The 26189-nt window shown below is 33.0% G+C and overlaps 1 protein-coding gene across 1 annotated transcript in view; it reads right to left on the reverse strand.

Moving 5' to 3' along the window:
• Positions 1–26189, reverse strand: part of GBE1 (1,4-alpha-glucan branching enzyme 1) — a 267734-nt gene that overhangs the window by 59971 nt on the left and 181574 nt on the right. Inside the window, exons 8-12 of the mRNA XM_078452902.2 lie at positions 24971–25086; positions 20486–20613; positions 16080–16178; positions 10600–10710; positions 6537–6708 (exon numbers count right to left, since the gene is read on the reverse strand). Of these exons, the coding sequence (XP_078309028.1) occupies positions 6537–6708; positions 10600–10710; positions 16080–16178; positions 20486–20613; positions 24971–25086 (626 nt within the window). The remainder of the gene's footprint in view (positions 1–6536; positions 6709–10599; positions 10711–16079; positions 16179–20485; positions 20614–24970; positions 25087–26189) is intronic.

Here is a 26189-nt window from a genome sequence, read left to right on the forward strand (position 1 = left end):
TTGTACTCTTTCTTCATATAGCCTCTTCTTCATATATCTTATTGTACTAACGCTTTTTCCTCTTGTTATGATGTGATATGATAAAATGCCTACATGATGAGATGAAATGAGGTGAATGAAAGTAGGCAATGTGACACAGCCTTAGGCTACTATTGACTCTGACAATAGGTTCAGAAAGAGAATCATCTGCTTCCAGATGGAACTGGGTGGTAAACTGAAACTGTGGAAAGCAGAATTGCAGATAAGGGGGGGGGACCACTGTACCCCCATTGAGGTTTTTCCCTAGTGTTGTGATCACTGAACATAGTAGCACATGTACTTGCCTGCCCACACCTCTTTATAGCAATTCCTGATAAGTCACATGGTGAGGTCATGTGACTACTCCCTCTCCTTCAGAAGACTGGATTAGGAAACAGTAGTACTTCCAAAAGAACCAAATAGTCACTAGAAAACTGGGCAAAACATATCCTTATCCTCACTTCTCCTTTGAATAGCTTTAGCAGTTTATCTACATGCAGTTAACATATACTTACTGAGGTTATCTTATATGTATAGCAGATATTTTTTATATTTATTTTTAAACTATCTATTAAGCATTCTTTTTTTTTTTTTAATTTTTTTTTTTCAACGTTTTTTATTTATTTTTGGGACAGAGAGAGACATAGCATGAACGGGGGAGGGGCAGAGAGAGAGGGAGACACAGAATCGGAAACAGGCTCCAGGCTCGAGCCATCAGCCCAGAGCCTGACGCGGGGCTCGAACTCAGGGACCGCGAGATCAGACCTGGCTGAAGTGGGACGCTTAACCGACTGCGCCACCCAGGCGCCCCTATCTATTAAGCATTCTTAAACAACCAATGATTATAATGGTAGCAAAGGTTTATCCATATAGATTACCAATAATCTTATATCTTATTTTTCTAATCTGTATTCTTTCAGTTATATTATAAACAGAGGAGAAAAAAAAAAAAAAAAAAAACAAAACCATAAAGCCATTCAATCATGAATACCGGGTCTTCCTTGCTGAAGAATTCATGATAATTTAAAGTGATGACAACCATATTTTTTCATTAAAATTTCCAATCAATGAATGATCACTCATTTCATTTCCTTAGACCCCAGTTTTTTCATTTATTTGAGGTTTACTATTCCAAAATGACCTAGTCCTACTTAGACTTACTGATTTCATTATAGAGCTTTCTTGTGCCTTTCTATTCTAATCTAACTGAAGTAGCTCATAAATTCTACCGACAATCTTTTAACCCAGTTTCCTACATATTTATATGACATTTTCTACTTATCTCTATCACTGTATCTAATACATGTGGTAGTATAAAGACACTTGTCTGTTTACTTGTCTGCATTCCCTTTTGAGTTTTGAGACCTTGAGGGCAAGAGCTATTTTTCAACTCAGAATATCTTCCACTTAGCAACACTTGGTACATAGTAGATACATATAAACTTTGAAGAATGAAGGAATTTTATAAATTGTGTTAAAACACATTCTAGAATGTGTTATGAATATGTTAAATTTATAGTTTAAATTGATACATATCTCAAATTTACTAACTTTTAAAACTGAATTTGCTTTAAGTTAATCTGCCTTCTTTCTCTCTCTTTCTCTCTGCTTCTGTGTACATAGAAATTCTCTGTACAGGCATGTCAGAAAAACGTATTAAGTTTTATCTAATGCACAAACTAACATGCAAACGCCATACAAGAGATAATAATAAATGCTAACCAATCAATATATATCCTAGAAATCATCCTAGAAATTAAAACTAGCTGAGGTTACCCTCAGACCTCCTCATACATGAAAGATAAGGTATTTGGGTAGCAATATTCAATGAATGTCACTATGAATTGAAAACAAAAAAAAATATATTATTTAGTCTTAGTGAGACTAACTACAGAAATGGCTTAATTTACCACATATATCAACTTGGAAAATGTCATTTGATTTTTAACAAAGAATTCTTATTTTACTGATGTTTTAAAGAGGAAATGAATTAAACATTTTAATAAACTTTTATATTAAACAACGTACCATCAGGCAAAATTATAAAACAATACTCTTAGATGAAATTGGAACATCAGTATCTGGGACCTATTTATTTAATGGAATAACTAAAAATATTAAAAATAGCTAATTAAAAATAGTGAACTAAAAATAGTTAATTTTATTTTATTTATTTTATTTTTTATTTAAAAAAAATTTTTTTTTCAACGTTTATTTATTTTTGAGACAGAGACAGACAGAGCATGAACAGGGGAGGGGCAGAGAGAGAGGGAGACACAGAATCTGAAACAGGCTGCAGGCTCTGAGCAGTCAGCACATAGCCCGATGCGGGGCTCGAACTCACGGGCCCCAAAAATTGTTAATTTTAATTGAAACTTAATTTAAATAAAAGTTAACTATGAGCTATGTGCCCCTGGCAATATTCTGAGTCTTGTATCTATATTAAATCACTTTACCTTCAAAACAATCCTCTGTGGCAGGCGCTGCTCCATTTTACCACTGAACAAAGGCCCAGAATGGTAATGCGTCCTACACAAGTCACACAGCTAGAAATCTTGGATCCCACTCAGATAGTTTTCTTAACCACTATGATCTACCTCTTCCTAAAAGATATTCATTAATTATACTTTGGTGGCTAATCTACATATTGACATAGATTCTTTTTTTTTTTTTTTTTTCTTAAATATTCTCAAACTGGAAATCAGAAGAAAGAGACAACTGACAAGCTGCTGTCATTTTCTGGCTGTACAACATTAGTTGTGTCTCTTTACCTTCGTTAATTACAGTTGCAGCAAAATGGGACTTGTGACATTGACCTAGCACACCTTAATACTTGTCTAACTTTCTCTCTAGGTTTCTTTTGAACTAAGAAAGCGCTAAGTTAGATGATGCATATGAAAATGCTTTAGAAAGTATAGAATGTTATGCCAATATAAATTTACTTTTATTCATATTTATTATTTTATCTCTTGTATGATCAGTGATATAAAAATATAAAACATATGAAAATAATTTAACCATCCCTGCTCCCCTCTCCTGTATTTGATTCTTTCATGACTGCATTGTAGAAGAATAAGAAATATAAATGTATTTATTCATAACTAATTAAAAAATAATCTAGCAAATAAAAAATTCACAGCAAATATTGTTCTGCTTTAAACAGAGTGAAAGAATTTGTTGAAATTCAAAATTGTTCTGCTTTAAACAGAGTGAAAGAATTTGTTGAAATTCAAAATTGAAGTATATAAGGCAAAAAAACAAGCAAAACAAAACAAGTCAGCCAAATTGGTATCATTCTGAAAAAAGTCAGTATTGGCCTTAATGATTTGTGATGAATAGAATACATATCTAAGTGCCTAATGAATTTATGTACAATGTTTTAATAAAAAAACTATAAAAATGTGTTTTCTTTTCTTAATTCATTCTTCTTCTACTAAAGGAAAATAAAAAAAAAAAAAAATTCCAGAAAGCTAACAAGTTTAAAAATGCCTAAAATATGAATAAACAACCAGATTGCTCCTCAGTCTTAAAAAAATTTCTTAAATTGATCTTTTTAAATATTAATTTCTTATATGCCACTTGAAAAAAAATTACTCTACTTACAACTACAACTGGTGATTGCAGCTAATGAACTACTGCTAAAAATATTACAAGGTAATATTTTATTTATATATACATCTACCTATTTATTACATACATATACATCTACCTGATATCCTTTTTTAGAAAAATGTGGAAGCCTTGTGATGTGCTGCTAGATATTATGCCAGACTAGTTCCTGGAGATATAATAGTGAATAAGATACAGATGACCCCTATTTTCACTGAGTTTTAAATTTACCAAGGGAGTCATATATTTAATAGTTTTTCAAATGTAATTTTGTTAAGTGCCATGAAAGGTAAGGATGGGGTAATATAAAAATGTGTAACAGGGGAAACTGGTGTAGCATGAGGCTTTAGGGAATGCTTCCCCAAGGCAATGAGATTTGCAGAGGAAGGATTTGGTCAGGTATGGGAGGGGGTGTTTGAGTGGAATGATTTCAAGAAAGGAGAACTGCAAAATGTATAGAGCTCAGAGTGGAAGGAGGTTGGTACATTCAGTGAACTGAAAGAAGGCTTGCTTGGCTGGAGCAGAGCAATCAACAGGGAGACCCACAGGAGACCATTCATGCGAGACTTACAGGTCAGCTGGAGGGCACTAGTCATTGAAGCCATTAAGCAGGACAGTGACATGATCAGGAAATGGAAAAAGAAAATATTTGAAGTCATGATAGCTCATAGGGAAAGACTTCATAAAACAACATCAATAATCAGAAATTATAGAGCTACTCGGAGATTATTGATTTTAAAGTTTGCACAGAAATGCTAGATTTAGATAATAAGACAGATGGAATAAAAAAAAAATAGGTGTTATACTGGTGTTAAACATTAGAAGCCATTTGTTTTAAGGACACAAGAATAAAACGTCAAAGATCTTAGTTCTCTATCAAAGAATAATTTCAAGATTAGATTTGATACCACAAATATGCTCACTTTATAGGCCTTATAGAAAGAGGTGTTAGAAACAATTATGTTTCTTTATTGTTACTATGGGAAGAGTTTCCAAAACAGAACAGATGCTCAGCCTGTCTTAGGAGGGATATATATTTCACAAAGCTTATGAGTTACTGAGATTTGTTAATGTCCTGGCTGTCCAAGACCCATTTTTACCATTATGGAATATACACCAAGACTCAGGAAATCATTCTTATTACGAATTTGCATCAGACCTTTCTTATTTAAAAGTTATCAACATTTATTTAACTAGGACCATTAAGCTCCATCATCTGTGGATAGACCGTTTTACTCTGAAATTTGCCTGAAGGTTCTGTTATGCGCTTCAGGCTAGAACTGTCTTTGGCAAAGAAGGATAGTCTCAGGTAAAGGACTTTATTAAGTACTTCAAACTACTGACACTCTCTACTCAAAGGTACAGCCTCTGAGTTGACAATGCTTACACAATTTCCAGACTAAAGCAGTAAACTGAGTCAGGTTACTAGAGTTCTTGAATGCAGTGGGTTTCTAGAATTAATGACATAGGACCGAATTAATGACATAGGACTGGCTGCATAAACTCAGAGATGTTCTTTTATTTCGGTTCTCTGTTTGGAAAACTGTTTCATTTCCACACATACAAGGAAGCCCTCTCAGTTTCTATTTAAGCTTAGACTGTAACAACTTAATTAACTGCTTTTATAAGTGAAATGAAACATTAAAAAAATCTCACACTAAAACCTCAGCTCTCCTTACTTTACATGGTGACACAGTTATTTACATACATTCATGGATTCTATCTTTTTCTCAGGATATAATTGAATGAATTGACTGCAACTAAGGCTTTACTGGGATGGCTATATTTGTGGACAATGTTCACAGAGTCAGGGAGGACCAGTTGCTTTTAAGCAACTGAGGATGATTTTACTTATGGATATCATGCCTGCAAAGTCCGCTCAGGAAACCTGGCCTGTGGCATGGCTGACACAATGCAGTCCCTCAGGTCAGGAAGGTCACTTCCAGACAGTTTAGGAATATTAACAAATTTCTGTGATCCTAAGAGGAGAGGAATACACCCAAGGGTACAGTCCATACGGGTGAAATCTGGTGCATAAAGGGTTGGGCTTGCTAACCTCAAGTTAGCAAACAATAGAGACTATTTATTTATTTAACAATAGAAACTTTTAAAAGTCCAACCAGAGGTTCCTTATAAAAATTTCCAGATAGAAATGAATTAACTTGAAGCTCTAAGGCTTTTACTTTAGAAAAATAAGTCAGCCTCCCACATACACTTCCCATCTAAAAATGATGAAATCTCCTAAAACTCAAATTCTCAAATAATCGTTGTTGACCAAACAGAACAGAAAATATTAGTTGATTTCTATATTGCAGCATTCAACATCCTTCAGACAACAATGACCTTGGAATATTCTTATTTTTAAAATAATCTTCTATTTTTAATATTAAAATATTAAATATTTTAATAAAAGTCTTCCTATTTTTAAAATAAATACACATTTCATTTTTGTACATCACATATTCTTAGTCTTGGTTTTCACATTTATCATAGAAACATGCTGGTGTACAATTACCTCAAAGACCAATAATCTTAGCTGAATATGTTATGATATGACAGTGATATCTTTCTTATGTTCAATATGTGTGAACACTAAAGTAATAAAATAAACTCAAATGATGAAATTCAGAATAACTCTAAGCTTTAAAAATAGTTCATGCCACTTGTTGACAAACCATTACATAAAGTGCCAGCTATCGCTGTACTTCTGTATTGTATATGAGTATAACAATGATCATACAGTAATTTAATTTCTGCAGTTTATATGTGAGTGTATTAAAAAAATAAAGTTGTAATTTTTTATTTTAAATCTGAACAGCCAATTCAAAACATTCTACGTGATTTATGTTATATGTAATATTAGTTAACATTCTGAACACAGATGGGGTATGTGTTCAACTCCTACTTACCCATGAAATTGAGATAGCCTTCTCCACCGAGAGCATGAGTAATGAGTCGAATCATTTTATGAAGCTGTATTCCACGATCAATAACTGGAGTAAACGGGGTCAGAACACTCATGTTGGTATACATTTCAGCATCCATCAACCAAAATGCCAGTGTCTTATCCCCAACTAGTGCCTATAGAAATAAAAGTCACTGAGATAAATGCAAAGAATAGGTACTAAGCAGTTTTAATTTGCACTAGAGTAACACGTGATTACACAGGATGGGAAACAATCTAGGAGAGGGTGTTAGAATTAGTATTAATTTCATGTATTTTCCAATAGTTGCTTTCTACACTGAAGGTGAACTGGTATAATCATGTGAGCTGGTCAGAGATCAACGCATCTATTTTCAGGACTGGTTTTTATTTTTAAAGAGCTTAGTGAAAACTCAGGATAAGCCGCTTAAATATTTGTTATATCTGAACTGATGCTTCGAGTTTTCTGAAATTGGAACAAATATTTATTATAATTGTTGAGAATACTAAATAAACTTTAAAAATAGTTTGCATTACCATTTTATTTGTTTTGAAAGAATGGAAGATTTTCTTAATCATTTCTATATATTTATATTTATGTATATGTATTTATATACATAAAATATGTACATAAATATACTAAAATGGACCCTATTCTCCTTCAGCAGAGGGTTGACAGCTTTTTCTTAAAATGTAAATTTGTTTTCTCATGGAATCTGCCATCTAATCTAAAATTAGTTTGCTTTATTTTATTTAAAAAAATTTTTTTTAACATTTTATTTATTTTTGAGACAGAGACAGAGCATGAGTGGGGGAGGGTCAGAGAGAGAGGGAGACACAGAATCTGAAACAGGCTCCAGGCTCTGAGCGGTCAGCACAGAGACCGACGCAGGGCTCGAACCCACGGACCACGAGATCATGCCCTGAGCCGAAGTCGGACGCTTAACTGACTGAGCCACCCAGGCGCCCCAAAATTAGTTTGTTTTATATGAAAATATAACAGTTGGTAAATGGGGCAGGTAACTCAGAAACATAGTAGAAGAGAGGCCTCTTAATAATCCAAAATTTTATGGCTAAAAATGGCTAACTAACACAAAATGTTTTTTACTGACAAAAATAATTTATAGTGAAACATACAATAGAGCATAAACTGTAATCTCCTTATCCTATTATAATAATTTTCATTTTTAGAAAAATATTTTTACTTATAAACCTATTTTAATCTCAAATCTATTTTGATTAAAATGATTTTTCTTTAAAATACTGTTTCAAGACTATCTACTCATTCTGTCAGTCTTGTCCTTATTTTGAGGGCCAAGAAAGAATTAGCTCAGAATATGGCTGCTGGCACAAGAATTCTGAAAGTTTGATTAGATGGTAATTGTCGTCTATCTTACTCCAGTTCAAATTATTTCACTTTATCAAAGTAGACTCTTTGTTCTCTGACTCAAAGGTAAATATTTTAAATCTAAACATATGAAGTGGAATGTGTACAGTTACAGACTGAATTGTGTCCTCAAATTCATGTTGAAGTCTTAACCTCCAATGTGACTATATTTGGAGAGAGGGTCTATAAAGAGGTAGGTAAGCAAGATTAAATGAGGTCATAACAGTGAGGCTCTAACCCAATGAGTGGTGTCCTCATATGAAGAGAAAGGGTTACCAGGGATAAGTGTACAGAAGAAAGACCACGTGAGAAAAGAAAGATGGCCATCTGCAAGCCTCCGGGAGAGGCCTCGGGAAAAACTAAACCTGCGGACACCTTGATTTTGGACATCCAGAGCTGGGAGAAACACATGTCTGTTGTTTATACTGTCCTGTGGGATTCGGTTATTGCAGTCCTAGCAGACTAATACATGTACCAATAAAATGCAGTTTCAATCAGACATACAACTCAGAGCGCTGTACAAACTTAGTTCAAAAATAGGCTCCATCGCTAAAACAGTTTGAAGATAACGCATAGAAGATATACACATTAGTTAATAGATAATACTGGTTCTTAAACAATTTTGCCCTTTTCACTTGTTTTAAATTGCTTTGTTATATTCTTATGTGTGACTGGGTTTATTTCTTTAAGTTATGATTATATTACAAAATTATTTTGATAAATTCTGATTAGATTTTTACCAGGATGTCGATTTTTCTATAGTATTCATCTTATAAATACACATCTTTATAATTTTATCAGATTTAAGATTCAATGTATTTTTGCTTTTAGAAAGAGATACAAAACTTGCATCTTTTTGTACATTACTGACAATTTGACATACCGGGCAGAATTACATCAATCTTTAAAGTATGAAATAATTCTTGGTAAATCCATAATTTTCTGTACATTTTGGGAGTAAAACTACGAAAATAGTGTAGGTGTTGCATCCTTAATTTATTTAACCCATTTATTTACTCCTTCGTTCATTTATCTAAAATAAATATATCTAGGGAGCTCAAATATGTTAAAATTGCTAGGAGTTTGCAATATAAAGAATTTATGCATTTATTTTAGTTTTCATTATTGTTATATATCTGGTGAGAGTTCCTCCACACTTATTAATACCTGTTTTTTTAAATTTTTTTTTAAATTTTAGTTCTCCTTTTTTTGGTAGGTATTGATTTGATCTGCTTTACAGCCAATTTAAGTTGAAAAGAAAGCACTGCTCTGATTTGGAAGATACAAAATTTAATATACATTTACATCATGAATCAGCAAACTTTTTGTAAAGACTGCATAGTACATATTTTAGGTACTGGGGCTACTTTCTCAGTCTCCACCACTTAAATCTACCATTATGCCTCAAAAGCAGCCGCAGACAATACATAAGTGAATCAGTATGGCCATGTATCAATGACTTTTACAAAAACAGGCAGCAAGAAGAACTTGGTACATGGGCTTTAGTAGCTGACCTCTGGTCTACTTAACTGTTTCTTAATAATTAAAGGAGACAGCTGAAAATCTACCTGTTTACCTTAAATGGTCAAATTCTGCTAAAATAACAAGATTATTGTTTGAGCTTCAATTTCCTTGATGCACATACTGCAAATAATCTCAGAAATGTTTACTGTCTCCTTTATAATGCATACATGTTGTTTATGTTTATGAGGATTAATATGGCTTTAAATAGCTAAATGGCCTTTGTTCCTACCTTTACTTATGTTTATTGAATGACTACTAGGAGCAGTCACAGTGCTAAGGCTGGATATATAAAGGTAATGGAAACTAATGTTCTGCCTAAAATGTGATGAAAGCATGGAGAATGAGGCCACTATTTTTCCCCATACAACTAGATGAAGACTTCAGGGAGAATATGACATCAGAGTCAGGGCAGGAGGGCTTCATAGGAGCTCCCAGGTACACTAGGCATTTTCAGGTGTGTGGGGAAAGTACCTGATTGGAACAAGGATGACCTAGTCAGGAATGGGTGGGAATTTTATAGTCCTGAAGAATAAAATGCTTGGAGAGTTGAGCAGAGAAAAAAGGTGGAAACTTTGGCTTGGGACAGAATATGAGTGGCCTTGAATAAGAAGATCTAATCAAAAGATGTGGGTTGACAAAATGAGCTTTGCTCTTTGGAAAATATCTCAGGCTGAGTTAGAAAGGATGGGCTGAAGCCGGAGAAACAAGGGTCAGGGTGATTACTTAGCAAGAGAATTCAGTGATTGCAGGAAAAAATGATGAAAGCTTGTCAAAAGGCATAAAAGAAAACCTCAAGAAGGAAAACTAAAATTGAAATTAAAATTAACCTGGATCAGAACCAATATTCCTCTTGTTACAACAAAGGAAAACATGTAGGAGAACACTTGCAACTGTCATTTACAATTTTTTAATTACAGTTTTGCTTAGTAAAAATAGTACTGCATTTTGAAGCTAGAATTTATAGATCTGTAAAATATTTTTTAAATGTTTTCTAAGTCTGAGCAGTTTTCACATAAAGATAGCTATAAATTATATTAACTGTACTAAACCTCAGAAATTTGTATTTGGATATTTTTGTATTAGATATGTTAATAAATACAGAGAGAGACACAATTAATTTATATACATATTCATTTACCTGATCATGGCTCTCTGCATAAGCAATGCATTTTTCAAGGTAGCGTCTGTTTGTGAGTGTGTATACGATATTGCCCATATTCCAATCTTCATCTTTAAACTCTTTAAGTAGCTAAATACAAGAGAGAAAATAATTTGAATAAACCATTATAGTTCTTACTTTATTTAAATCACTATCTGAGGGCATCCATCGCAAATCCAAATTATTTGACATATAGATACAAGTGCACCCACATAGCAAAAATATCTTAGGTTAAACATTTACTAAAATCGCAGATTTTATACAGATTGTCCAAATGACAGTGATGTGGTGTGTATGTGTGTGTGTGTGTTTGCTTTTGTGCAGATGGTTTGATCAGTGCACTTTAGGATTTTTTCAACTTTTTTCCCCCGTAACAACCGCTACCTCTTGATTAATGACCACAGTGAAGTGTTATTGTGCAATATATCTGTAACTTTCAAAAGGGAGAGATATTCTTGCTACATTTTTAGGTTTGAATAAAGAAAATTTTAGCAGGAATAATGTTTTGTTCCATTCTTTTAAAAAAGTGATAACTAAAGAAAAAAAAAACAACTTGAAAGTTTAAAGGCTAATTATCATGAAATAATTACCATCTTAGCAGACCACACACCTCTCTCTACTTCAGTCTCCAATCTGGTTTCTGCTGCATTTTGATGCAAATGACCTTGCCAAGACTGCAAATGACTAACTCTTAGGTAATATTTTCTCTATCTTAGGCAAATATTTGCTGTACATGTTGAGTGCTGACTCTATACTTTCCCAAGAATGGCTTTTCTTCTTAGTCTACCAGAGTGAAACTCTGGATTGTTTTGTTTTCCTACCTCTCTAGGCATCCTGCAGGCTCCCCTTCTGCCTATCCTATAAAGTTGATGCTCCACAAAGTTATTCCTAAAAATAGCCTCTTTCTTCTACTCAATACACTCTTTCTGCATGGGCTCATTAATCTGTCCAAAGTGTCAACTGTACTCTGATATGCAGAATTCCAAGACGGTCCCCATAATTCTTGCTCCCCCATATTCACATTTCTGTGCAGTCCTTTACCTAAAGTGGAGGTGGAACCTTGTAAAATATGATAGATGTCCTCTGAGGAAACCATGAGGTAGCAAGTGAGTAATGTTTTAAGTTATCAAGATTGTGAAAATTTGTTACACAGCAACTAAAGCAAAACTGCTGCAGATTTTGGTACAAGAAAGAAATGGGATTCAGGCCTGTTCATATCTTCCTTTGTTGACTTTTGTCCTATGGAAGTCAGAAGTGCTTATCCATGTCTCATAATTTCAGTGTGAATTGTTGGGCACCAGACAGCAGATTGTGTTAGGCAGAATAATGGTCATCCATAGGTTGTTCACATCCTAATGCCCAGAACCTGTGAATACGTTCCCTTACGTGGAAAAGGACTTTAGAAATGTGATAAATACATTGAGGTGGGAAGATTATCCGGGATTACTTGAATGGGTCCAATATAATTGCAGGGACCTTTGTAAAAAGGAGGCAAGAATGGTCAGAGTAATAGAGAAATATGAAGATGCTACTCTGTTGGCTTTGAAGATGGAGTAAGGGGCTATGAGCCAAGGAGTATAGGTGGCTTTTAGAAAACTAGAAGCCTTTAGAAAAGGCAAGGGAACTAGACCACCAGAAGAAATGCAGCCTTGTCAATACCTTAATTTTAGCCTAGTAAGACCCATTTCAGATCTGTGACCTAAAGAACTTTGAGAACTATATAATGGCTAATTGGTGTTGTTTGAAGACATTGTTGTGGTAATCAGGTACAGCAACAATTTGACACTAATGTATTGACCTACAAAAATATGCTCACTTAAATTTGACTAATGTGCAAAGATAATTCAATGGAAGGATAGACTTTTCAAGAAATCATGCTGGAAGAGCTGGAAATCCACAACAACAACAACAACAACAAAAGGAAACTTGAAATAAGGAACTAGGTCTTACACATTTGTTGCACAAAAATTAATTCAAAATGGGCCATGGACTTCAAGTGCAAAAGTACAAGTATAAAATGTTTAATAGAAAACATAGGAGAGTCAAAGAATTTTTAGTCTTGATACCAAAAAAGGTCCCTGTAAGAAAAAAATGATAAATTTGCCTTCATCAAATTTATTATAGACAAAGAACTTTTACTCTGTGAAAGTCCACATGAAAAGGATAAAAAGATTAAGCAACAGACTGGGAGAAAACATTTGCCAACTTTATATCCAACAAAAGAGTTTAATCTAGATTATATAAAGAACTCTCAAAACTCCAGAGTAAACAAATGATCTAATTAGAAAATGGTCAAAAGATACGAATAGACATTTTATCAAGGAGGATATAGAGAGGGCAACTACACACATGAAAGATGTTCATCATCATAAGCCACTAAGAAAATGCAAATTAAAACCACAGTTATATATGACTACACATCTATTATAGAATAACTAAAACAGGTGCAAGGATGTACAGAAAGTGGATCTCTCCAACATTCCCAATGGGCATGAAAAATGGTACAGTTATTCTGGACAAGTTTCATAGTTTGTTAAAAATTTAATTATCCATCTACTTAAACATCCAACTACTATATGATTTAGTAATTGCACTATTTGTCATTTATCTTAGAGTAATTAAATTTTATGACCATACAAAATCTGTACACAAGTGTTTATAGCATCTTTATTTGTAATAGCCCAATCCAGAAACAATCCAGATGTCTATAATGGGTGAATGATCAAACAAAGTATGGTCTATCCATACTATGGAGTACTATTCAGCAATAAAAAGGAATGCACTACCGATATGTGCAACAACCTATATGAATTTCCAGAGAATTTTGCTGCGTGAAAAATGGCAATCCCAAAAGGTTAAATATTGTATGATTTCATTTATATCAGATTCTTGAAATGAAAAAAAAAATTACAGAAATGGAGATCAGATTAGTGGTTGCCACAGGTTAAAAAGTGATTGGGAAAACATGAAGGAACTTTATGGTGATGGAGTATTTTATATCTTAACTATACCAATGTCAGTATCTTGGTTGTGGTACTACACTATAATTTGCAAGGTGTTACCACTTGAAAATACTGGTTTTCTCACTGTATCACAACTGTTCTTACAACTGCGTGAGAATCAACAATTAAAAAACCTTCTATAATAAAAATACAAAGTGCTCAGTAATTTTTGGTGGAATTAATGTATAAATGAATGAATTCAATTAACCACTTATCTCAATTTAACATAAAACGGTAATAAAAGGTAGGTAGGTAATAAAAATGATAAAATAAAATAAAAGGGATTGCAGCAAATTTGGCATATTTTAGATAGGCAAGTATTTGTTCAGTAAATGATTAAATATGATTAAATGTGGTATTCCAAACTACTGATTTTGAACAATACAAGTAGACATAATTTGCTTTTGAACAACAAAAACATGAATGAAATCTAGCATTCTGATTTAACTCAGACCCTATGGGGAAATAACAATGAATGCCATATATTCTGAGTACAGCTACCATTTGGATTAATACTCCTGTGTATCTTTTGAGGAAATAATAGTCATTTATGAGATTATTTTTTTAAATGCACAAATTACAAAAGTAGGGGATATCACTGAGCTTTTTATAATATTATTTTAACTTTCTCTTGTCTTACTAACTAGGGTTCCCACTTTGGTGATGCAAAAAGATTTTTAAATAATTACATAAAACAGAAGATAACATCTGCCTTTAGACAATTCACAATCTAAGAAGACATGATGGTCCTAAACATAGGACAGTATACTTTTCCGTTTGTATGAAGTACTAACTAGTACAGTACCTTGAGCATACAAGGTACTAAATGTTTTATAAATTAAATTAAATTAAATTAAATTAAATTAAATTAAATTAAATTAAGTATTTTTTAAAAATGTCGTCATTGGTAAGAGAAGGAAATACCCACTGTGGGCTATGAGTGATGGGAATAATTCTAGGTTGATGTACCCCTTGAAATATTCTTAAATCTGCACAAAAACTGATGGAGGCTTTTCAGTAGGAGGTGAGAAAAGTAATACTTGGCACTTGTGAGGGGAAAAAAGTCTGCATGGAAGATTGGAAATCCTAAAAGATGGTGGGTAAAGACCTTTAGACCAAGGTGAGAAAATTGAAGACCACACCATTTTTTTTTTTTAAATGACAGATATAAAGCAACTTTCTCAGGTATTAAAGCTAGAATACATATTTGTTTCTTTGATTTTCAGTCTAATCATCTCTATGAAACATTTGCTTTTTTGACTTGACAATGTTTAGGAATCATTATAAATGGAGAAGCAAAAATTATGTTGGTAAAGATTTAATGTCACAGTTGTGTATTGCACAAATTGCCTGGAGAGTACAGGGAAGAAAGTTAAGATAGGATTACAATAATTAGTTCCTTCAGAGCAGGCTCCACGGTTTTTCTATCCAAGGTTAAACACATCTACAGTTCACGGTGTACTAAAGGGCTCATCAGAAAACTGATTATTTGATACAAATATGATTATTTGATACAAATACAAAGCTGACTCCTTATGCATATTCAGCCTGTCATCAGGGACATAGCCACTCAGAGTGTTCTATGTCAAATCTAAGTCTACATAAAAACAATGGTCTTTTAGGCAAATATTAAATAAAACAAAATATAATCGAAGCTATTTAACTATAATAAAATTTAATACAATTTTATTACAAATAATGTGCAAGGTGTCATCTACAATTATGCATTCCTAGTGCTTGGCACACGGTAAGGATTTCTTTTTTTTTTTTTTTTAATTTTTTTTTTAATGTTTATTTATTTTTGAGACACAGAGAGACAGAGCATGAACGGGGGAGGGTCAGAGAAAGGGAGACACAGAATCTGAAACAGGCTCCAAGCTCTGAGCTGTCAGCACAGAGCCCGACGCGGGGCTCGAACTCACAGACCGCAAGATCGTGACCTGAGCCGAAGTCGGCCGCTCAACCGACTGAGCCACCCAGGCGCCCCTAGGATTTCTAAATGTCAAATAAAGGAATGGATGAATCCAAATCTGCTGAGGTAAAAACATACTATGAAGCAAGTAAGGGGAATTAAGGAGTAACTTTTACATTGATGAATTGCAGGCAGAAATGGATGCTTGATGAAGCTGAATGTGTTTTATACAGAGAGCAATGAAGTTTCACAAAACTGCAATGATAATGCAAAATTTCATATACAGAGCTCACGTTATGTTAATATTTTCTCCTTGCCTAAATAACACAAGAATGAATACTTTAAACTAGAACTTTTAGAAGTTTGTGAAACATCTTATTAAAAAGCATAAGAATCAACACACTAATGAGAAAATTTTTTAATACTTCAATTATAATGATTATAACATTTATAACTAATGATCACAAGTTAAATAAATCAAAAAGATAAAAAATAAACCAACAAAATACATAGTATTTTTAGGGAAAAAAATGCATAAATCTTACCTGGATCCATTTATCTGGAATTGCCATAGCTAATCGATAGTCAAAGCCGACTCCTCCCTGGGAAATCGGAGAACAGAGAGCTGGCATTCCTGACACATCCTAAAACAACGTCATCAATAGTATCAGTTCACATTGTTCAAATTCTTAGGAAATATTCTTTTGACAGTAGAGAATAAATAAAATAAATAGCCCTATAAATAAAAACAGTAAATGGAGGCATATCTTTTTGGAGTATTTTGGTAGCATAATTGTAAAAGTAGTTAAAACTATAATGGGAGATTTCATTTCCCACTAAGTTTTTGTGTAATTCTTTTCACTGCAGGACAACTTCAATCTCATGAGGCGTTTTTTTCATTTTTTTTTTCTTTTCCTTCGTATGACAAAGAGAACAGAAAATAGTAAAACGATTACTGCTAAAACATAGTATCTTAGACTTACTTTTGAGCCACTGTATGAACACTTAGCTCTTGCTTTCAAACACAAAAATACATGTGGCATATATCTGCTGTACTTGCTCTCTGCATAAAGTACTGACATGGAGTGTATTTTGTGAGCATCTAGCTTCTGATGAGACAGAAGACTTAGTATATTAAGAATGAAGCGATAAGATGGCTTTCACTATAGTCAGTCACACTTGAAATGGATCTAAAGGGTATCTAGTGGACCTTCTTCATCTAGAAGACACAGAAACTGAAGCTCATTCAGGTGAAGGGATTTCTAAAGATATGTTTCTCGATAGGGTCAGATGGCAGGCACTTCAACAAAGTATCTTCCTCCTCTGTCATGCCACCACTAGATTACTGATAATTGGGAAGTTAAAAAAAAAAAAAAAAAGATGGTATAAGGAACCAGATGTAGTAAAATATATTATAATAGCAACTCTGGTCTCACGCGAGACATGTATTAGCAATTCTAACTCTACAATATCTTTGAAATCAATTCTTCTCCTTTGCTCCATTTCTACGACCATCATCCTTCTTATTTAATCTTCATTACTCCTTGCTTAGACCATTATGCTCCCAAAAGGAATTCCCATCTCCAGTTTCCCTTCACACTAACTGCTGCCAAAACAACAGTTTATGAGACAGCCTGCTATCACTGCCCAACAATGGCTTTCAATAGCCAACAATCAAACACTCAAATTCTTAAGCTAAAGATTCAATTCAACAATCATCCTTCAAACACTGACAAAATAATTTCCTATTTGATTATCTGCCTCCTTACGTGTTGTTAGAATGTAGGATCCATGGGGCAAAGGTGTTGTTGTTCACTGATATATGCCAAGAATTCAGAGCAGTAGGAGAGTAACTGGCATGAAGCAGGAACTCAATAAAATTTGATGAGTGAATGAATAAAGGCACTGTCAGGAATTTAAAGGTAAATAAGGCAGAATATTTGACCTTTGGGATTCATAAAGACCTAAATAAACATATACACACTTATTATCATGAAATGATAATGCCATATAGTTGTTACAATTGTTAACTAAAGTACACAGAAAGCAGAAGGGAGAAGCCTACATCTTTCCAGCATAATTTCTAGTATATTTCAAGTACTAAATACATCATCCATTTTGAAATATTCACTCTTCCCTGTGCTTGTCACAAGCTTTTCTATGCATGTCACTGCACAAACTCTTCCTTGTATTATTATCCTTACTTTCTAAAAAGACTGTTATACACTCAGAACTCTCTGAAATTTAACTCAAATACTTTTTCATCTACAACACCATCCCCAAATTCTTCCCACAGAAAAGGTGGAAAAAAGAAATATATAATCTCTCCGGACTTATAAAATACTTTATTAATTGCTTTTTAATGGAAGACAGATACACTTAAATATAGTGCATAGTGAAATACATTCTGTAAGAAAAAGAAATATTTGTCAATAAAATCTTAGTTCTACATAATATTTCATAGGTTATAAATGTAAAAGGAGAAAAAAGTGAAAGGGATGCATGCTTAATAGAAAAAAAACATTTTCAGAGAAGTTGTATCTATTATATATGTCACATTTTCACTGATACAGTAGGTATTTAGTTTGATTCCTTACAAACATTGGCTGTATATGTTTTAAATACCAGGTACTCATGTTAGGCACTGGAATTATAAACAAAAATGCCTTCACAGAAGAGTTCTCATGAGACTAAGTTTTCCTAAGACTGGTGATAGGCTGGTATTAAAGATCAAGATATTTTTTTTCTCAAGAAACATTAAGGTGCATTCTATATTTTCTCTAAAGGTAGTTTTAGGAAATACTTTGATAGGAAATAGAATCTGCTAAGAAAAATATTTGGACACCACTTGGTCTTGACTTCTAAAACTGAATCCTTAGAAAGCTACTCCATTAATATATATGAGATATTTGCAGTTCTCTTTTGAAAGAGGAGAGTTAATGACTATCCTTTTAAAAATCTTAAAAAGAAAAAAAAAAAAGGTAAACATAAAGGCCACTAAAATAAATATATTTTAAATATAAAAAAGTTGATACCTACCAACATAGAATATAAAAATGATTATGTGTTCCAAATAAAGTTAAAATAGTTTTTATTTTTATATTTAAGGATCACTTATGACTATGTCAAAGGGAGAGAAAACCTCAATCAAAAAAACATTTTTAATTAATATACCAAATAGAACCATGGGAAATGGTAGGTATATTCTAGGAAAAAAGGTTTCAATTTTAATAACTGTCATTGTAAATAAATTTAAATTTCTACTATAGGACTTTATATAAATTGCATTACTTATTTGTTACACCATATTCCTTTCTTAAAAAAAAAAAAAAGTTCATGAGGATCAATTTCACATTTTGAAGAGACTCCCACTAGACAGAAAAGTGATGTACTGAAATTGAAGTAGTTTTCAATTTAAGTAGAATAAATTGAAGACACATCTTGTTAAAAAAAAAATCTAAAACCAAGTAATATAAAGTAGACTAAAGTCTCAAAGTTTCATTGGTAGAAACACTGATAATCAGACAAGGGCTCCCTAGATGATGAAACTATTTTACCTGAAATGAATGGAGAGATCAATGTAACAATTTTACATTTCATGTATTAAATAATTGCTTCTTTTTCTTCAGTACCCAATTTTGATTTGTGCTGTCATTAATTGTTTATAGTAATTTTTCACTTAAACTATCTCTGCTTTGAATTGCCATAAACATAATCGACAAACTTTTTTGATGTTTGACAGATAAAATAAAACTATATAAAAGACAAAATAAAAGTTTAAAATACACTCTGACATTAAAAGATATTCAGTGCATAAAGTATTAGCAAGATTTGTAAGATATGACTGAATTTAAGTAGGTAGGAAGTGTGGAATAATACAGGATAATCAAAATGGTATTATAATTGCGTGTTTTAAAATTCTATATAAAAATTTATTCCAGAAATTTAGGATCCACTGCTCTGGTCCTAGAACATATTTAGAAGGCAAAATGTCTAAAGGAGGTAACTGTTCTCTATCCAGAGATAAACAAGGAATCATTCCACCTAGTTGAAGATTCGGGGTTTTGAGAAGACATGGATAGAAATAAGTCTATACAAATAATAAATACCACAGGAAGAAGGCTGTCATTACTACATTTCATGCCCATGAACTAAATGCCAACAACGTGAAAACACAACTGAACTCTGACTCTTCTAACGATATTCTTGCTATTTTTATATGCCAACCGCCACACTTTTTACAGAACAGTTTTAACATACTAAATTCAATTTTAATAATAATTTCTAGTAAGAGGACTCAGAAAACCAGAGGGATTTTAGAACTAAATCTAAATTAGCATAAGCATTTAACAAACTTCTTAATTTATCACATTTATCACCAAGAGGGGAATTGTCAATTATGCATATACCGAATTATATCATTACAGTGCAGCTTTGGGACAGTTAATCATGAACCTTCAGTAATCATGAATAACTAGTGAACATTTGGCAATCCAAGAGCAATAACGTAAACAAGAAAGGTAATCGCATCAGAACAAGAGAGACTTCAGAGAAGCTTGCAGGCAGCGATCCATGCCATCTCTAATGATTAAACCAGGAAAGAAAAAATAAATAAATAAGCAGACACACATTAATATTCAATTCTTTTCTCTGCTGAAGGTCTCACGGTGGAAGGACCTGTCCACTGATGAGGATATTTTACTTTCTAACCATTGGCATTTTCTTTTTTAACAATGGAATGATGACAAGTAATTAGTGCACACTATCTCCTAATAGAAAAACACTGAATTCTAAATAATGTGCCACCCATACAAGATAGCTGCACTATGGTCAGGGTCCAATTTCAGTTATGCAATTATTGACAACATGAGATTAATCATTCAAATATTGTATGCCAACAAAATGTTCTATATTAAAGGGGTTCAGAGGGTAGAGATCATTATGGCTTTACCTCAGCTACTGTTATAGAATCGGGATACAATGTGTGAACCAAATGATTTGCCAACATGAGATAAATCAAGGCATCTTCATCAACTTGAAGTCCAAAATATTCATGGTAATCACCTGAAAAAGCTTGACCTAGAGAACAGAAAATCGATACAGATGCATTACGTTAACATGCAAGTCTCAACTCAGCACAAATGCCCCCACCAATTAGTCTATTGAGATCAGTTTTGTTATCATACCAAAGTGTAATGAGCCTTAATAGCACAGAATATTATCATCAGCAAATATATGTTCTAACTTAGAAGAGTACTCCGTATCAAACATTCAGAATTCAGACAATCCTGCAAATCAATTTTTGCTTTTCAAAAGCAAACAAAGCACTTTAATTGAAAATTTGAATTTAATTTTAACATAATTTTGAAGGAAAAACATGAAATGATACCAAAAGGAATTCTAGATTTCAACTTTTAGATATATATTTTTTTGCATGTCAAGAGATCCCTGTGAAGTAAAGAAAAGCAAATACGAAAACCATCATAAAATTGAGACAAAATGTTTATATTATTTTAAATATGTGCTTCAATTTATGCCATACAGATTTCTTATGATGACAAAAAGATTTTAACATCCTCCAACTTCCTTTTACCTTCTCTTCCCCCACATCCTAATTTTGGTTGCTTATAGTATGTATCACTTATTGGGGTTATACTATTTGCTTTCTATTCTTTGAATTGTTACTCATTTTTCATTAAATCGAATTAGTGTTCAACACCTGCCTTTCCCCCAACCCCCCCCCCCCCCCCCGCTTCCCTACATCAAATTTTTTATTTTGACTCATTGTTTTTTCAGTTTGCTGGATTCCATCACTATATGGTATTTTCTGGAAGTTTTATTCATCAAGCTCTTTCAAATTTATACCTGAATGACAATTCAATTATCAATTTTCGAGTCAAACTTTGTTTCCCTAAGGATTTTGTAGACATTGCTGTTAGCAATAGAATAGTATGAGTTCAGCCATTGTTTTCATCTATACAGGTAAATTGCTTTTTCTTCCTAAGATGTCATATGCTGAACTTCTTTTTATCACTGAATTTTATAAATTAAACACTTTGTGTCTTGATGTTAATTGCTTTGCCTCATTTTTCCCCCCAATTCATTTCCCTAACTCCACAATTCCTTGGAAGATACCAAGGCCTCAGAAGAGAGAGGTTCTACAGGGAAATGCAGGAGTTGCATATGTAATCTAGAAGGTGTTGTAATCTAGGAGAGACTCCTTCTTAAATTTTGCCATGTTTTCCTTTTTCATTCCTTAAGTCAGTTTCTCTCCAAACTGGAAGATATCAGTGAAATCTATCATGTTTTAATAGATACAACTTCTTTCCTAGAAACATTTCATGGGGGCAATACCATGCATGATTAAGAGCAGATAGCAACACACTCTGAATATAGCTTCATTTCTTGGCAGCCACTTTTCAAAATTTACAAAGTCCTTGTTTCAGACTGGTTGTTGCTTGGTAATATTTGGCCATTAAAAAATAATAATTATTCTCCATGTTATCTACTAAGCGATTAGGATTCCGTGATCCCATTTCTTTGTGCAACTTTAAATTTTTTTTTAATGTTTTATTTATTTTTGAGAGAGAGAGAAAGACAGACTACAAGCAGGGGAGGAGCAGAGAGAGAGAGGGAAACACAGAATCTAAAGCAGGCTCCAGGCTCTGAGCTATCAGCAGAGCCTGACACATGGCTCACATGGCTCGAACTCACCAGCCATGAGATCATGACCTGAGGCGAAGTTGGACATTTAACTGAAGAGCCATCCAGGTGCCCCTCTTTGCACAACTTTTAAACTGAAGGTCTCTGATCAATGATTTTAATTACAAATTCATTTATAATTAAATTTGAACTGTGAACACCTCTATCTAAAATATACGTATTTTCTACAGTGTTTAATATGCAAATGAATCCACACATTCACAAAGGTTCTCATTTTTTTGTGTTGTTGTTGTTATTTTTTTCTCATTACAATTGCTGTCATGTTCACATCCTATGGGTGCTGCAATAAACTGTTTGCTTAAAAATATTTTATTTCTTTCACTAGGACTTCTAGTGCTGTGTTGAATAAAGTAGTGAGAGTGAATCTCCTGTCTTGTTCCTGATCTTAGGGGAAAAGCTCTCAGTTTTTCACCACTTTTAATATTTGCAGATGACATGATGCTATATATAGAAACACAAAAAACTATTAGAACTGATAAATGGATTTAGTAAAATCGCAGGATACAAAATTAATATACAGGAATTTGTTAAATTTCCATATACCAATAATGAATAGAAAGAGAAATTAAGAAAACAATCCCATTTAGAGTGGCAGTAAAAAGAATAAAATACCTAGGAATAAACGTAATCAAGGAGGTGAAAGACCTGTACTCTGAAAACTATAAAACACTGATGAAAGAAATTAGAGATGACATAAACAAATGGAAAGCTATTCCATGCTTATGGATTGGGAGAAACAATATTGCTAAGGTGCCCATACTATCCAAAGCAATCTACAAATTCAATGAAATTCCTATCAAAATATCAATAGCATTTTTCATAGAACTAGAACAAAAAAACCTAAAATTTATATAAAACCACACATTACCCCAAATAGCCAAAGCAATCTTGAAAAAGGAAAACAAAACTGGAGCTATCACAATCTCCCATTTCAAGGTATACCACAAAGCTGTAGTAATCAAAACATAGCAGTGCTGGCACCAAAATGAACACAGAGATCAATGGAACAAAATAGAGAGTCCAGAAATAAACTCAGACTTTTATGGTCAATTAGTCTATGACAAAGAAGGCAAGGATATTCAGTGGGAAAAAGGCAGTGTGTTCAATAAATAGTGCTGGGAAAACTCAACAGCTACATGCAAAAAAAAAAAAAAAAAATGAAACTGGACTCCTTTCTTAGATCATATGCAAAAATAATGTCAAAATAGATTAAAGACCAAAATGTGAGATCTGAAACCATAAAACTCCTAGAAGGAAACATAGGCAGTAATCTCTTTGACATTAGACATAGAAACATTTTTCTAGATAGGTCTTCTTTGGCAAGGGAAACAAAAGCAAAATTATACTACTGGGACTACAACAAAATAAAAGGCTTTTCACGGTGAAGGAAACCATTAACAAAACAAAAAGACAACCTACTGGATGGAAGAAGATATTCGCAAATGATGTGTCTGATAAAGAGTTAAATATCCCAAAAATATAAAAAAACTTATACAACTGAACCTCAAAAAAACAAATAATCCTATTTAAAAATAGGCAGAGGACATGAATAAACATTATTTCAAAGAAGACATACAGATGGCCAACAGACACATGACAAGATGTTCAACATCACTAATCATCAAGGAAATGTTAATCAAAATCACAATGAGATATCACCTCATACCTGTCAGTACGGCTAAATAAAAAACGCAAGAAATAACAAGTATTAGCGAGAATGTGGAGAAAAAGGAACCCGCGTACACTGTTGTTGGGAATGTAAACTGGTGCAGCCACTGTGGAAAACAGTATGGAGGATTCCACATCGCCCCCCCCCCCCCCCAATTAAAAACAGAACTACCATATGATCCAGTAATTCCACTACTGGATATTTACTCAAACAATACAAAAACACTAATTAAAAAGATATATGCACCCCAATGTTTATTGCAGCATCATTTACAATAGCCACGATATAAAAACAACCCAAGTGTCTACCCAGAGAAGAATGGATAAATAAGTTGTGAATATACATACATATATACATACAAACAATGGAATATTACTCAGCCATAAAAGAGAATGAAATCTTGCCATGTGCAACAACATGGATGGGCCTAAAGGGTATAATGCTATGTGAAATAATTCAGTCAGAGAAAGACAAATATCATATGATTTCATTCCTATGTGGAATTTAAGAAACAAATCAAATGAACAAAGAAAAAAGAGATAAACCAAAAACCAGACTCTTAAATACGCAGAATAAACTGATGTTGCCAGAGGGGAGGTATGTGTGGGAACAGGTGAAATAGGTGAAGAGGATTAAGCATACACATACCGTGATGAGCACTGAGTAATGTACAGAATTGTTGAATCATTATTTTGTACACCTGAAACTAATCTAACACTGTATGTTAATTACATATGAATAGAAAAGAATGAATGAAACATATTTAAAAGAAAGGTACATAGTAAGGATAGCATATTAAGTAGATATATTTCACAGAAAGCATTATCTTTTATTTACTTATAAAATGTATTTATTTCTGACCTCTTGCCAAAAAGGGATCAGAAGTCTCTAGAGAAAAGACATACACATTGGAACTAATAAAAATCAAGCTAACACTGATGGTCATTGCAAGCTCTGAAACTGAACCCCAAACCTGGTTTTAATCTACCAGTAAAAAAAAAAAAAAAATCATTCTTTGCATCTGTAATATATCAGTTTACCTACCCATTCCATGGTGATGATACAGCATGGATGTAACACCATCAAAACGAAATCCATCAAAGCCATATTCTTCTAACCACCATCTTATGTTTGACAGAAGGAATCTTAAAACTTCCCAGCTATAGTATTAGAAAAAAATATATTTAAACACATTGTATATTGTGGTTTCTTTAATTGTTATACATTGTTTGCTAAGAGTATTAATTATAAATTTCTATCTTAGGAATCATGATGTTCAAAGAAATATATCACTTAAAAAACGGAAAACCACTAATATTTATCACATTTGTTTGATGAAATTCATTCTAAGGATTATTAAATTTCAATAGTTGCAAAATCACTTAATATCTAAGAAAAATTGAGGAAAAAATGTCTAAGTTGGGTCCAAAGTACAGGGCCTCTCTTGTTCATACCTATGTCCTCAGTAACCCTATAATGATTACTCCATAGTAATGCTTACAACAACAATGAAAAAAATCTATTACTCATCTCTAAATTTTCAAGATTTTTCATGTAATATATCCAGTACATAGTTCTTCCTTTCAGAAGATATAATGTCATTATCATTAGAAAAACTGCCTTCAATAAGAGACTCTTAAAAACTGAGAACAAACTGAGGGTTGATGGGGGGTGGGAGGGAGGGGAGGGTGGGTGATGGGTATTGAGGAGGGCACCTTTTGGGATGAGCACTGGGTGTTGTATGGAAACCAATTTGACAATAAACTTCATATATTGAAAACAAATAAAAATAAATTTAAAAATATTGAAAAAAAAGAAAAACTGCCTTCAATGGTTGTCTGCTTAAAATATTTCCTCCTTCTACAATTTGAAACAGATACATTAAGAAAAAAAAAAAAAAAGACTTAAAGTCAACTACATGATAACCAATATTACATTTACTAGAGTATTGTTTTGTGAGAGTAAAGAAAAAGAAATCTAATTACTAAAACACACATATATAATAAAGTAAAAAGTTTTACTAGTTGGAATCCTACAACCATAAAAACAGAAGGAAAACAAAGAACTGTTATAACTCAATTAAAAACGCCACACGAAACAAGCCTATTTCGGACAACTGAAAAGAAGGCATCAGCAATTAGTACTTTCTTTAGTCATACAGTTATGGTTGAGTTCTTTATCTTATTATAACTCTGGTTTTAAGACTTTAATACCTCATTTAGCTTAATGACAAAGCAGTTATAGTGAACACCAATCTTTAACC

This window comes from Panthera onca, chromosome C2 (genome assembly GCF_046562875.1).
Source record: "Panthera onca isolate mPanOnc1 chromosome C2, mPanOnc1 haplotype 2, whole genome shotgun sequence".
Taxonomy (NCBI): Eukaryota; Metazoa; Chordata; class Mammalia; order Carnivora; family Felidae; genus Panthera; species Panthera onca.